Below are 15,890 nucleotides of genomic sequence, written 5' to 3'. Positions count from 1 at the left end.
CAAAAAACCCTGTTCAGTTCCCCAGCCATTTCCTCATCTCCCTAATGGTGAATTTGATTTATTTGAGCCTCGGGAATTCAGCCAGGCTTGCCAACCAGTCCGAGGCCCTAGGGCACTGCTGATCTCCACCCAAGTAGGAGTCGTCGCTGGGATATTAAGCAGGCGAAGGCCATGATGTCAGCCCATTCCCCTTAAAAAGCTCGGGCCGTTCCGATAACCCGAATATCGCTACCAGTGGCATGGTTCCACCTCGACATGGCTTCAAAGAACGTGGTCCACAATCCGACCAGTTTTGGGCAGGACCAGACCATGTCGGCATGGTTAGCTGGACCCCTCTGACATCGCTCACATCTGCCTTCTGCCCCGGGAAGAACCTGCTTCTGCGTGCCCTGGTCAGGCGTGCTCAGCCCACTACCTTCAGTTGCATCAGGCCCAGTCTCGCACATGAGGTGGTGGAGTTTACTCTTTATATGATCTTTCCTCCCCCTATCTCGATGCCTAGTTCCTCTTCCCCACCTCTCTCTTGTTCTATCCAGTGGGGCCCTTACTTCATCTGGCAGTCTGTGTATGTGCACACTTTCCCTCCCCTAACTTGTCCTGTGATATTAGTCTGTCTTGCAGAGTTTGCCTGTTTATAACTGGGGGAATGATGGGGCCTCCTTGAAGAGGAAGTTCTGTATCTGGAGGTATCGGAGCTTGCTCCCTTTTGGAACATGGAGCTTCTCTGTTAGTTCCGCCAAACTTGCCAATTTGTCGACTGCGTAAATTACCCTGAACCTCAGCACCCCACCTTCCCTCCTCCAAATCTTGAATGGGGCGTCCATTCTGGCTGGGATGAATCTGTGATTATTAAAAATGGGAGGTGAGACGGACATGTCTCTCAGGTTGAAATGGTGCCTTAGCTGGTTCCAGACTTTCAGTGAAGCGACCACCACGGACGGGGCTTGTCGAGTGTTTGGCTGGGTGGGATGGGAGTAGGCCAGTGACCAGTTCCCACAAGGACGTCCCTACACACAAAGCTTCTTCTATCTGTGGGTAGAGCCAGAAGACATTGGTAGGGAGTCGAAAGAATACTTCACATCTGTCTTCACTCAAGAGAATGAGGAGCTAGTTATGGAACTCGGGGGCGGGAGACTGTGAGGTTCTTGAGCAAATTGTCATAGGGAGTGACAAGGTATTGGAGGTATTGGCGGGCTTAAAAACGGACAAATTTCCAAATCTGGATGAATTGTGTCCCAGGATGCAGTGGGAAGTGAGGAAGGAGATTGCTGGGGCTCTGACCCAAATTTTCCATTCCTTTCTGGCCATGGAGGAGGTGCCAGAGGACTGGAGAACAGCTAATGTGTTCCCACTATTTAAGAAAGGTTCTAGAGACAAGCCAGGGAACGATAGACCAGTGAGTCTCACGTCAGTGGTTGGGAAACTACTGTAGAAGATTCTGAAGGAGATAATCGATCTCCACTTGAACATGCAAGGTTTGATCAGGAATAGTCAGCATGACTTTGTCGAACAAATTTGATTGAATTTTTTAGGCATGTAAACAAGTGCGTAGATGAGGGTAGTGCAGTTGATGTTTAATTGGATTTCAGCAAAGCTTTTGACAAGGTCCCACATGGGAGACTTGTTAAGAAGGCAAATGCTCATGGGATACAGGACGATTTGATAAGATGGATTCATAATTGGCTTAGCGGTATGATAGACGGCTGATTTAGTGTCTAGACGCCAGTGACCAGTGGGGTACCACAGGGATTTATGCTGGGCTCCCGATTTGTCATTTAAATAAATGACAAAGATGACTAGTGGGTGGTAGGATCAGTAAGTTTGCGGATGACACAAAGATTGGCCGGGTGGTTAACAGCGAGGTTGAATGTTTTGGGTTACTGCAAGATATAGATGAGATGGTCACATGGGAAGAAAATTCCATTTCCATGGCAGATGGAATTCAACCCTTAAAAGTGTGAGGTGATACACTATGGAAGGAGTAATTTGTCAAGGAAGTATATTCCGAAAGGTCTGACACTAGAAAGTTCTGAAGAACAAAGGGACCGTAGCGTGTTTGTCCATAGATCTCTGAAGTCAGAAGAGCAGGTTAATAGGGTGGTGATAAAGGCATATGGAACACTTGCTTTTAATCGATCGGGTCATAGATTACAAAAGCAGGGAGGTCATGGTGGAGTTGTATGGAACTTTGATGAGGCCACAGCTGGAGTACTGTGCGCATTTCTGGTCACCACATTATAGAAAGGATGTGATTGCACTGGAGGGGGTGCAGAGAAAATTCACCAGGATGTTGCCTGGGATGGGACATTTAAGTTATGAAGAGAGGTTGGGTAGGCTTGGGTTGTTTTCGCTGGAGTAGAGAAGACTGAGGGTCGACTGATCGAGGTGTGCAAGTTTATGAGGGCCATGGACAGGGTGGATAGGGAGCAGCTATTCCCCTTAGTTGAAGGGTCAGTTACGAGGGGACACAAGTTCAAAGTGAGGGCTGGGAGGTTTGGTGTGAATTTGAGGAAAAGCATTTTTACCTAGAGCGTGATGGTGGTCTGGAATGCACCATCTGGGAGGGTGCTAGGGGCGGGTTGCTTCACATCCTTTAAAAAGTACCTGGATGAGTACTTGGCACGCCATAACATTCAAGGCTGTGGGCCAAGTGCTCGCAAGTGGGATTAGGTGGGCAGGTCTGGGCCTTTGATGCGTCGGTGCAGATTTGATGGGCCAAAGGGGCTCTTCTGCATTGTACTATTCTGTGATTCTTTGATGCCTTCTGTGCCCTCTGGTCGCCCAATGATCCAAAGATTTGGCGCAGAGACCGGTTTTCTTGGTTATCTATTCTGGCCTTCAGAGACTTTTGGCTCGCCGGCAGAAACGTTATTTCGGCCTCCGAGGCGATCTGATTGTCCTGTATGGTGACTGCCTTTTGCACATCCTGGATCGTTGCTCCTTGGGCCTCCAGCCGTCACTCCACCCTGTCCATTGACCCATGTATGGAGGACAGGCCAGTCTCGATTTCCGTCTCCATTGCTGACATTCAGTCCTCCTTTACTGCCTCCCTGTGTTTTGATGTTCAGTCGAGATGAATCCCATCGGACTCTCCGTCGATGACTGTGATGGCGGCTCTGCAGGGTCCTCCATTTTTGGATTTGTGTTGCCTGCAGTTCCACCGGCTCCGATGCTGTGGTTTTGTTCTGACTATTTTTGATCCCTTTGCGTCCTGCCTGGTGGATCAGTTGTGTTATTGATGGAGGTCAGATTTGTGTGTTGTTTTCCGGGTTTGGTGCCCGTTCATCGAACCAAAAAGGTCCAAGAAAGAGTTTCCAGATGGGAGCCACCTGTTGTACAACGTACAGCCCCCACCGGAAGTCAAGCTGGTTGAATTAGCCATTCCCTACACACTAAGCTCTGGAATTATATGAACATGAATACAAAAATATGAATTAGGAGCAGAAATAGCAATTCCCTCCCATAACGTCTCTGCCTCACTTTTCTTCTTCAAAGATACCCCTGAAAGCACACCTCTTTTTAGTTTTTCTTTGACCCCTGACCTTTGGCCCAGTGTGAATTTGTTTTCTTATTATGTTCCTTTGAAGCACCTTGGGTGATATAAAGGTGTGATATAAATGCAAGTTGTTATTGGTGCTCAGTCCTTTCACGAGTGAACACCACAAGGAAAACCATGGGCTGAAACACAAAACTAAAATTAGTCCCATGATAATAGAAAACCTTGAATTGGGTAAAACGGCAAATATTCTGAAACCTTCAGCCACATCCTCGTTTGAATACCACAGAAAGTCTTCAGTAAAATGCAGTCTTTCAGCTCTATATAAAAATAAGTCTTGTGGTTTCAAGATAAATAAGAAATGGGACTCTTACATAAGCACACGTCCAATTTTGGAAAGCAAATTCTGTGGAAAAAAAATATCCTGTTTTAAGGATTTAATTGACTTTTCGAAAACAATCTGGCTTGAAATGTTTTTTTTGCCTTGTGGTAGCTGTTCATTTTACAGTGGATTTGCAATAAGTTAAAACCCATAATGTTGATGATACAAATGTTTACTTGAGTGTTACCGCAAATAAAAAATATGTTTAGCCCACAACTGTTTCTCATCCTGTTGCTATTTGATCAAACAAAGGGAAAGTAAGTGAGAATACATTTCACGGAGGCTATAATACGGATACGACATTTTGGACCAGTATCCTTGGGCTGGATTCTCCGATTTGGAGACTATGCCCCCACGCCGACGGAAGGAAACCTGGCGTAAAACGACCACCGATTTCCCCGTATTGCTGGGGGCTAACGGGGAGGAAGCGTAGAGCACCCCACACTAGCTGCCGATACGGCCTGGAGAATTGCCGGGACCGTGGCTGTGCATGTGCACAGCGGCGGCCTGTAGTGGCCGCAGCGTGCTTCATGGTGGAAGCCGCCCACAAAATAGTCCCCCCCCCCTTTGGTCGGCCCGCGTACCTGGACCGCCCCACAACAGTGCCCCCTGTTATATTACTGACTGTAATATATGTCACTCATTTGCTTCGTAACAAGATGCTCTTAAACTCAATGTTGATTAACGCTCATAGTCGTCCAATGAAATCAAATAATTGATTGAGTAACTAAACAATCAACTTGTGAGTTTGTTTTCTCCAATACTTTTACTAGCTATTAAATAAACAAGATTGAATAAGAATAAACTAGGATTAACTACACCTGCACTCTGAGCTAACTCTCTACACCTCTGATCACTAGTCACAATACACACAAAGAGCCAGGAACGCAGATTGAGTCTGTCTTTGTACCGCTTGTTAGTGCTGCCATCTAGTGATCACTTAGCTGTTATGACTATACATTAACCCCTTATGTACATACAGATATGCTGATCACTACAGATCACTAATATGTTCACCCCTGCCCGCGATCGTCCCTCCCCCGACTGTGGCGGTGCTGGACTGAGTCCGCAGCCACCACGCTGAGTTCCTGACGGGTGAGACCACCCGCGACCCATGGCATCGGAAACTCTGCCGATTGAGGGCGGATCATCAGGGGCCGGGCCTCAGCTGACGTACAGAGGCCGTGGATACGGCGTGCGGTGTCCTCTGCGAGTATGCTGCTTTTCAGGGGCGGAGCATCGCAAAAGCAGCGCCACCCCCGATTTCAGCGTCATCGGGGATTCTCTGCCCCGTCGCCGAACGCGATTTCGCCGTCAGGGAGCGGAGAATCCAGCCACTTACTTTCCTGTTTTATTGGGCTGGATCCTCCATTCTGGAGTCTAAGGGCTGGATTCTCCGTCCAGTCACCCCGGAATCGGGAAATGCGATTGGGCTCCAGCCGAAAATAGAGGCTGGTGCCTGGCGACGCACTGCCATGATACTTGTGATATTGAAAATCTGGAAACAGGCAGCATGGCTGCTGAGGGAACGAGAGGAGGTAAGACATGTTCCGAAAGGTGTACCCATGGGTTGCCAGTCCTGCTGCTGGTCGGGTGGGGGGGGGGTTTGTCCACCAGGGTCGGAGAAAGTAGCAGGGGACGGCCAGGGGATGGGCCGTCGGGACAGGGTGCCCCACCCGGACCAGGGTGTCCAGGCACAGACCGCCATTTCCACGGCCTGCAAGGCAACCCTCGTGCAGCACGCTCCACTGACTGCCCACTGTGGCCCCTAGTCGCAGAACACCACAGGCTTCTCCCCGAAGAGCCCACAGACCCTGCCCCACCCCCCACAAACAGGTGCCACCCTGCTGGCAGGGAACCACGCGGCCCATCGAAGGGGGACGCCCACAGTAGATCCCACAGAAGGGCACGGGACAGGGACCGCAGAGAATACTGCTGGCATGGGTAGCACCAGCGGCTGGTATCCCTGCTGGCAGGAATGGGTGGGGGGGTCAGAAGCCCTCCTCCCTGGTGCAGGACTGGCAGGGCCAGGGATAGGGCGGGAAGGGGGACATGTCTGGGGGACTGACCAGGGTGGGGATGGGAGGGGTGGGGGAGGGCGATATATGGGGGCAGGGGTTGCAGTGCAGGACAATGCCACCCTGTAGCCCGTTGGACCTGTTTGGGCACAGGAGTACTCATCATGCTAATGTGTCTGCCTGTTACCCCCTGCAGAGAATGGGTTTTGGTATCCAATCAGGAATGGTTGGCATCTGCCTAGCTGCCGCAGCCCTGGCGGATGCACTGAGGCTGTATGAGCTGGAGGTGCTCGGGGAGGATCGTGCAGAACAGGAGCCTGCCCCAGAGGAGCAGGGGCCAGCCCATGAGGACAGAGAGCCGATCATCCAACAGGCCGAGGAGAAGGTGGGAAGACGGCACTTTATCAAGCCTCGTGTGTACTAGCACCGCCTGTCATTTGAGAACCTGTCAGACAAGAGTGTTGCTGAAGAGACAGGCTGAGCAGAGGGACCTGTGTGACATCTCTGCCGTATCATGGGATACCTGGAACCAATGAGGTTTGGAGGATGACACCAGCTATCGCTGGCTGTCATGGTGACGGTTGCCATGAGCCTCTTCGCGACGGGGTCCATCCAGGCGCCAAGTGGGGACCTGTCTGGAATCTCGCAGACTTTGGTGCACAGGTGCATCTGCGTCACGATAGAGACCCTGTATGCCCGCTTGGCACAATACATTAGCCTGAATATGGACTGAGCCCACCACGTTGCCTGGGCAGCAGGATTTGCCACCATCACTGGGATGCCCCAGGTCCAGTGGGTGATCAAGGGGATGCATATCCGCCTACGAGTATCTCTGCACGAGGGGGTATCCTTCACTAACCGAATGGGGTTCCACTCGACATACGTGCAGCTGGAGTGTGACCACCAGCTGCTCATCGTGCACGTCTGTGCCTGATACCCAGACGTTGTGCATGACACCTTTATCCTGGAATGTGCGACGGTTACCGACACATTCGAGACGCTCCCCTGGGTGAAGGATTGACTCCTGGGCGACGGGTTATCTGCTGCGGTCATGGATGATGACGCCCATCTAGAGGCCAAAGGCTAACGTGGAGAACCGCTACAATGACGCCCATACAGCAACCAGGGGTGTGAAGGAGCGGTGAATTGGCAGCCTGAAGATGTGGTTCAGGTGCCTGGACTGCTCATCCAGTGTAGCGCTAGAAGGGTCTCCAACATTGTGTTAGCCTGCTGCTTCCTCCACAACATTATAATGATAATCTTTATTGTCACAAGTAGGCTTACATTAACACTGCAATGAAGTTACTGTGGAAAGCCCCTAGTCGCCACACTCTGGCGCCTGTTTGGGTACACAGAGGGAGAATTCAGAATGTCCAAATTACCTAACAGCGCATCTTTCGGGACTTGTGGGAGGAAATTGGAGCACCCGGAGGAAAACAACGCAGACACAGGGAGAATGTGCAGACTCCACACTGACAGTGACCCAAGCCGGGAATCGAACTTGGGATGCTGTGAAGCAACAGTGCTAACCATTGTGTCACAGTGCCGCCAATATGCAGCAGAGGGGCGGCGTGGTGGAAGAGGAGGAAGCACCGGCAGGTCTTGGCCAACGAGGAGGATACGGAGGAGGGCCAGAATGGATAGGGCATGGGGCCTGGCAGCCACCGATTAGAGGAGCCGGCCACCGGAGGCTCGACCGTCCCGTCCCGACCACCCCCACACATTCACCCATTCAGTCACCCCCCTACTATGCACCCCCCCCTCCCAGCGCACCCCCCCCCCTCCTCCTCCTCCTCCTCCTGGCACTTGCACCTCCTCCGTGCTTCCTACCTGCTGCACTACCGGGTGGGGGCACTGCGTTCGCAGTATCACCGGTCTGGTCAATGGGATGGAGGATGATGACGACCTGCTGCACGATGAGCTTTGGTGCTCCACATCGTTGTATGCAGTCTGACCATCACTAAGGAGAAGGTTCTGGGGAAACTGAAAGATCTGAAGGTGCATAAATCACCTGGACCGGATGGACTACACCCCAGGGCCCTAAAAGAGATAGCTGCGGAAATTGTGGAGGCATTGGTGATGATATTTCAGGACTCACTGGAGGCATGGAGGGTCTGACAAATCTGTTAGAATTTTTTGAGGAGGTAGCAAGGAAGTTAGACACAGGAGAACCTGTGGACGTGATCTAATTTAGATTTCCAGAAGGCCTTTGACAAGGTGCCATATAGGAGGCTGCTAAATAAGTTAAGAGCCCATTAAGGGTAAGATCCTGGCATGGATAGAGGATTGGCTGACTGGCAGAAGGCAAAGAATGGGGATAAATGGGGTCTTTTTCAGGATAGCAGCCGGTGACTAGTGGTGTGCCTCAGGGTCTGTGCTGGGACCACAACTTTTCACAATATACATTAATGATCTGGAAGAAGGAACTGAGGCACTGTTGCTAAGTTTGCAGATGATACAAATATATGCAGAGGGACAGGATGTATTGAGGAAGCAAGGGGCCTGCAGAAGGATTTGGACAGGCTAGGAGAGGGGGCAAAGAAGTGGCAGATGGAATACAATGTGGAAAGGTGTGAGGTTATGCACATTGGAAGGAAGAATAGAGGCAGAGACTATTTTCTAAATGGGATAAGTTTTAGGAAATCAGAAGCACAAAGGGACTGAGGAGTCCTAGTTCAAGATTCTCTTAAGGTTAATGTGCAGGTTCAGTCGGCAGTTAGGAAGGCAAATGCAATGTTAGCATTCATTTCGAGAGGGCTAGAATACAAGAGCAGGGATGTACTTCTGAGGCTGTATAAGGCTCTGGTCAGACCCCATTTGGAGTATTGTGAGCAGGTTTCCCAATGACGTGGGATGGCTTCAATGGACAATCCCATTGACAAATGGCGAGAAGAGAGAATCCCACCTCCAATAAACAGCGTGCTGCTGAGAAACATGTGGCTGGGGCACCATTTAAATATGGCACACAGATATGATTGTGAGACTCCTGCCATCATGCCCGCCCCACCACGGAATACGGTGCAAAACCAGAGGGTGCATAATTAATGAGAACATAGAACATAGAAAATACAGCACAGAACAGGCCCTTCGGCCCACGATGTTGTGCCGAACCTTTGTCCTAGATTAATCATAGATTATCATTGAATTCACAGTGCAGGAGGAGGCCATTCGGCCCCCCGAGCCTGCACTGGCTCTTGGAAAGAACACCACATCCAAACTCAACAACTTCACCCAACACCAAGGGCAATTTGGACATTAAGGGCAATTTATCATTGGCCAATTCACCTAACCCGCACATCTTTGGACTGTGGGAGGAAACCGGAGCACCCGGAGGAAACCCACGCAGACACGGGGAGGACGTGCAGACTCCGCACAGACAATGACCCAAGCCGGAATCGAACCTGGGGCCATGGAGCTGTGAAGCAATTGTGCTATCCACAATGCAACCGTGCTGCCCTTAAGAACAAATAAATCAACACTATATCATTTTACCGTAATCCATGTACCTATCCAATAGCTGCTTGAAGGTCCCTAATGTTTCCGAATCAACTACTTCCACAGGCAGTGCATTCCATGCCCCCACTACTCTCTGGGTAAAGAACCTACCTCTGATATCCCTCCTATATCTTCCACCTTTCACCTTAAATTTATGTCCCCTTGTAATGGTGTGTTCCACCCGGGGAAAAAGTCTCTGACTGTCTACTCTATCTATTCCCCTGATCATCTTATAAACCTCTATCAAGTCGCCCCTCATCCTTCTCCGCTCTAATGAGAAAAGGCCTAGCACCCTCAACCTTTCCTCGTAAGACCTACTCTCCATTCCAGGCAACATCCTGGTAAATCTTCTTTGCACCTTTTCCAGAGCTTCCACATCCTTCCTAAAATGAGGCGACCAGAACTGTACACAGTACTCCAAATGTGGCCTGACCAAAGTTTTGTACAGCTGCATCATCACCTCACGGCTCTTAAATTCAATCCCTCTGTTAATGAACGCGAGCACACCATAGGCCTTCTTCACAGCTCTATCCACTTGAGTGGCAACTTTCAAAGATGTATGAACATAGACCCCAAGATCTCTCTGCTCCTCCACATTGCCAAGAACTCTACCGTTAACCCTATATTCCGCATTCATATTTGTCCTTTCAAAATGGACAACCTCACACTTTTCAGGGATAAACTCCATCTGCCACTTCTCAGCCCAGCTCTGCATCCTATCTATGTCTCTTTGCAGCCGACAACAGCCCTCCTTACTATCCACAACTCCACCAATCTTCTTATCGTCTGCAAATCTACTGACCCACCCTTCAACTCCCTCATCCAAGTCATTAATGAAAATCACAAACAGCAGAGGACCCAGAACTGATCCCTGCGGTACGCCACTGGTAACTGGGATCCAGGCTGAATATTTGCCATCCACCACCACTCTCTGACTTCTATCAGTTAGCCAGTTCGTTATCCAACTGGCCAAATTTCCCACTATCCCATGCCTCCTTACTTTCTGCATAAGCCTACCATGGGGAACATTATCAAATGCCTTACTAAAATCCATGTACACTACATCCACTGCTTTACCTTCATCCACATGCTTGGTCACCTCCTCAAAGAATTCAATAAGATTTGTAAGGCAAGACCTACCCCTCACAAATCCGTGCTGACTATCCCTAATCAAGCAGTGTCTTTCCAGATGCTCAGAAATCCTATCCTTCCGTACCCTTTCCATTACTTTGCCTACCACCGAAGTAAGACTAACTGGCCTGTAATTCCCAGGGTTATCCCGAGTTCCTTTTTTGAACAGGGGCACGACATTCGCCACTCTCCAATCCCCTGGTACCACCCCTGTTGACAGTGAGGACGAAAAGATCATTGCCAACGGCTCTGCAATTTCATCTCTTCCCATAGAATCCTTGGATATATCCCGTCAGGCCCGGGGGACTTGTCTATTCTCAAGTTTTTCAAAATGCCCAACACATCTTCCTTCCTAACAAGTATTTCCTCGAGCTTACCAATCTGTTTCACACTGTCCTCTCCAACAATATCGCCCCTCTCATTTGTAAATACAGAAGAAAAGTACTCATTCAAGACCTCTCCTATCTCTTCAGACTCAATACACAATCTCCCGCTACTGTCCTTGATCGGACCTACCCTCGCTCTAGTCATTCTCATATTTCTCACATATGTGTAAAAGGCCTTGGGATTTTCCTTGATCCTACCCGCCAAAGATTGTTCATGCCCTCTCTTAGCTCTCCTAATCCCTTTCTTCAGTTCCCTCCTGGCTATCTTGTATCCCTCCAATGCCCTGTCTGAACCTTGTTTCCTCAGCCTTACATAAGTCACCTTTTTCCTCTTAACAAGACATTCAACCTCTCTTGTCAACCATGGTTCCCTCACTCGACCATCTCTTCCCTGCCTGACAGGGACATACATATCAAGGACACGTAGCACCTGTTCCTTGAACAAGTTCCACATTTCACTTGTGTCCTTCCCGACAGCCTATGTTCCCAACTTATGCACTTCAATTCTTGTCTGACAACATCGTATTTACCCTTCCCCCAATTGTAAACCTTGCCCTGTTGCACGTACCTATCCCTCTCCATTACTAAAGTGAAAGTCACAGAATTGTGGTCACTATCTCCAAAATGCTCCCCCACTAACAAATCTATCACTTGCCCTGGTTCATTACCCAGTACTAAATCCAATATTGCCCCTCCTCTGGTCGGACAATCTACATACGGTGTTAGAAAACCTTCTTGGACACACTGCACAAACACCACCCCATCCAAACTATTTGATCTAAAGAGTTTCCACTCAATATTTGGGAAGTTAAAGTCGCCCATGACTACTACCCTATGACTTCTGCACCTTTCCAAAATCTGTTTCCCAATCTGTTCCTCCACATCTCTGTTACTATTGGGGGGCCTATAGAAAACTCCTAACAAGGTGACTGCTCCTTTCCTATTTCTGACTTCAACCCATACTACCTCAATAGGGTGATACTCCTCGAACTGCCTTTCTGCAGCTGTTATACTATCTCTAATTAATAATGCCACCCCCCACCTCTTTTACCACCCTCCCTAATCTTATTGAAACATCTATAACCAGGGACCTCCAACAACCATTTCTGCCCCTCTTCTATCCAAGTTTCCGTGATGGCCACCACGTCGTAGTCCCAAGTACCGATCCATGCCTTAAGTTCACCCACCTTATTCCTGATGCTTCTTGCGTTGAAGTATACACACTTCAACCCATCTCCGTGCCTGCAAATACTCTCCTTTGTCAGTGTTCCGTTCCCCACTGCCTCATTACATCCTTTGGCGTCCTGAATATCGGCTACCTTAGTTGCTGGACTACAAATCCGGTTCCCATTCCCCTGCCAAATTAGTTTAAACCCTCCCGAAGAGTACTAGCAAACCTCCCTCCCAGGATATTGGTGCCCCTCTGGTTCAGATGCAACCCGTCCTGCTTGTACAGGTCCCACCTTCCCCAGAATGCGCTCCAATTATCCAAATACCTGAAGCCCTCCCTCCTACACCATTCCTGCAGCCACGTGTTCAACTGCACTCTCTCCCTATTCCTAGCCTCGCTATCACGTGGCACCGGCAACAAACCAGAGATGACAACTCTGTCTGTCCTGGCTTTTAACTTCCAGCCTAACTCCCTAAACTTGTTTATTACCTCCACACCCCTTTTCCTACCTATGTCGTTGGTACCAATGTGCACCACGACTTCTGGCTGCTCACCCTCCCCCTTAAGGATCCTGAAGACACGATCCGAGACATCCCTGGCCCTGGCACCTGGGAGGCAACATACCTTCCGGGAGTCTCGCTCGCGACCACATAATCTCCTATCTATTCCCCTAACCATTGAATCTCCTACAACTATTGCTTTTCTATTCTCCCCCCTTCCCTTCTGAGCCCCAGAGCCAGACTCCGTGCCAGAGACCTGACTGCTAGGGCCTTCCCCCGGTAGGTCATCCCCCCCAACAGCATCCAAAACGGTATACTTGTTTTGAAGGGGAACGGCCACGAGGGATCCCTGCACTTTCTGCCTGTTTGTTTTTTTCCCCCTGACACTAACCCAGCTATTCTTGTCCTGTACCTTGGGTGTGGTTACCTCCCTGTAACTCTTCTCAATCACCCCCTCTGCCTCCCGGATGATCCGAAGTTCATCCAGCTTCAGCTCCAGTTCCCTAACACGGTCTTTGAGGAGCTGAAGTTGGGTGCACTTCCCGCAGGTATAGTCAGTGGGGACACCGGTGGTATCCCTCGCCACCCACATCCTACAGGAGGAGCATGTAACTGGCCTAGCCTCCATCCCCTCTTACCTTACAGAATATAGCTGCTGTGTGGACTAACTAGACCTCCGCCCTCCGACTCTGCTCCCAGTCAGCTACACTTCCTGTAAACTCCTGGCTCTCTTCGCACTCTTTGCGGAAATGTCGGAAACAAAATGAAAGGAGCACCTTACTCCCTCCTCACCTAACTCCCTCGGTCACCAAACTCTCACTATCGCACTCAAAAAGCACCAAATTCAGCACTCCCTCGGTCACCAAACTCTCACTATCGCACTCAAAAAACACCAAATTCAGCACTCAGTGCAAAATGAGGTTGGGACTAGATGATATGGAATGGTTTCTGCCAGCCTCCACAGTGGAAAACAATCCTGGTTCCTGCCCCTCTGCGAAACTTAGTCCCAGCTGGGAGAATTCTGCTCTTTGTTTCAGGCAAAACAAGCAACTGAAACAGGAGGAGATGGTGGCATAGTGGCAATGTCATTCAACTAGTAAGCCAGAGGTCTGCACTTTGCTCCGGGGACATGGGTTCAAATCTCACCACAGTGAGGCAGTGGAACCTGACTCAGTGGTGGATTTACACTTTGTGGCATCCCACGCTGACTTTCATTTCTGGGGCCCCCCAATAATATCATGCTCCTCCCCTACAATGATGTCACACTCTTCCCCTCATGATGTTACGCTCCTTCCGACTCTGCCCTCCCTCGCCCCGCAGAATGCAGAGGCACAAGCCACAACAATACACAAATTTATCATTGTTTTAGTTCTTTTCAACTTGTAAAAACATGCCTATATGAATAATTGATGCATTGAAATCCAAGACTACCTATTGTCAGAATGACAGGATAGACAGCCAATGTTGCTGTGTGTATCTTGAGGCGAGCAAACATGGCGCTTGCTAATGAGCAACGAGATGGAAAAATCAGCCGATTGCATCACTGCAGCACAGGCCATTCAGTATATTTCACAGTCTCATCAGCGTCAAAAATTAACTTCCTTACTTCCTCTCACAAAATCAAAGAGGTTGGCCGGGATTCTCCGACCCCGCGCTGGGTTACGTATGGTCCACCCGGCCGGACCTCGGAGTTCTGTCTGTGGGGGGTGTCCTAGTTGGGGGTGAGGGTGAGGGGGGGGGGGGGGGGGTCCGACCCTGGGGGCCCTCCACGGTGGCCTGGTCCACGATCGGTGCCTAACGATCAGCGGGCGGGCTAGTTCCGTGGGGGCCTATGTTCCTCCATGCCAGGCCCCTGTAGGGCTCTGCCATATTGCCCGGGGACCGGCGCAGAAACGGGAACCACGCGCATGTGCAAACTCGCGCTGGCCATGGAACGTATGCGCGAACTCGCGCCGGCCGTGGCACGCCGGCTTTCGGGTACCGGAACTGCGGAGACCACTCCGGCGCCGTACTAGCCCCTGGTAAGGGGTGGATAGCTGCCAGGTGAGGCCTGTTGACGCCGGAGTGGCTCGCGCCACCTTTCACGCCGGCGTCAGAACATGGCCGCTGGATTGGAGAATCCCGGCCGTTATGGCTGTAAATTCATGTGGGTGGGATGTCCAGTCCAAGTGCAATATCAGTGGCTCTGTCTGCAGGGTTCCATTCTTTGTCCTGAAGATAATTTCTGTTGGCCAGTCTTGACAGCGATGGTGGTTACAACTATCAGCATGTGACCAGCTGCAGCCACAATATCAGACTCGCAATGGTCCATTTTGCCATACTTATTATATACAAAATCATCAATTGCATAATTGTAGGTAAAATCATGTAAAGATGCACTTTTGCTCGTCAGTATTGCTGAACTTGTCAAATGTTCCTGACTCATCATACTTCTCAAATAATTTTGATCTTCTTTTGATACAGAAGAAGAATATTCACTGGAAGCATTTGTGACAGGTATTGTTAAAAATATTTTCATAATGCTTTCTACATTTGCTAAGGTTGTCTGCAAACCATCACGTACAAGTCTGTGCTAATTAGTGGGTGATCTCGAAGCACAGAGCTCATCATTATAAATGAACTGAATGAATTGTTTCACTTCATTAAAAAGATTTGTGTCTATGTCCTCCTGACAGAATTCACTTAATTTCTTACTGCAGTGGCTTTAGCATCTCATCCAAACCTACTGTTGAAATTCAACATATAGATCAACAGCTTTGTACAGAGATTGACTTCTGCTCTGCAATTGCACCATTACCGTGTCCCAAACAACATTCACAGTCTCAACATTGATCTTCTATTTCCGTTTTAGTGATTTCATTGTCTAATTTAATCGAAAAAATAACTTCTTGCGTATTGTACACTTATCATCAGAGGGACTTATATTATTTGCTAATGTTAATTCCTCTGATCTCCACTGAGCTATGGACATTTCGAACTTCCATGACAGAACTTTTTAACTGACTAATAACTGTGCAGCATTCAGTAAAGCTGGATTAACATTTTGCAGCGATTTGTTGGCGGCATTTGTTCCTTGAAGTAAACAGTTCCACAAAACAGTAAAAACAGCAAATATTATACTTTTGAAACTTCTCAGCTAAGGATTTTGCTTCAGCTTTCACGTGTTTTTTTCTGAATTTGATGTGGCTATGTCTGATAAGGTTTTGTTTATATCAACAAAGGTGATTTTCAAAGCCAAAACAGCACCTGCACGAGCTGACCACCGACTGTCAGAAATTGTTTTGACCGTCAAATGTTTACCGTTTGACTGC

General features: G+C 49.2%; 1 protein-coding gene across 5 annotated transcripts in view; it reads left to right on the top strand.

The window, feature by feature from the left end:
* The window catches only part of LOC140410710 (ectonucleotide pyrophosphatase/phosphodiesterase family member 3-like), a 280,597-nt gene that overhangs the window by 52,982 nt on the left and 211,725 nt on the right, over positions 1-15,890 (top strand). For 3 of the 5 annotated variants that reach the window (XM_072499147.1, XM_072499150.1, XM_072499152.1), the window contains one exon: positions 15,043-15,075. The exons of the other annotated variants lie outside the window; for them this stretch is intronic. In XM_072499147.1, the coding sequence (XP_072355248.1) occupies positions 15,043-15,075 (33 nt within the window). The remainder of the gene's footprint in view (positions 1-15,042; positions 15,076-15,890) is intronic. 5 annotated transcript variants of the gene reach the window in all.

Source organism: Scyliorhinus torazame, chromosome 4, assembly GCF_047496885.1.
Source record: "Scyliorhinus torazame isolate Kashiwa2021f chromosome 4, sScyTor2.1, whole genome shotgun sequence".
Classification (NCBI taxonomy): Eukaryota; Metazoa; Chordata; class Chondrichthyes; order Carcharhiniformes; family Scyliorhinidae; genus Scyliorhinus; species Scyliorhinus torazame.
The sequence above is the reverse complement of the archived record's forward strand: the minus strand, read 5'-3'. Positions and strand labels throughout refer to the sequence as shown.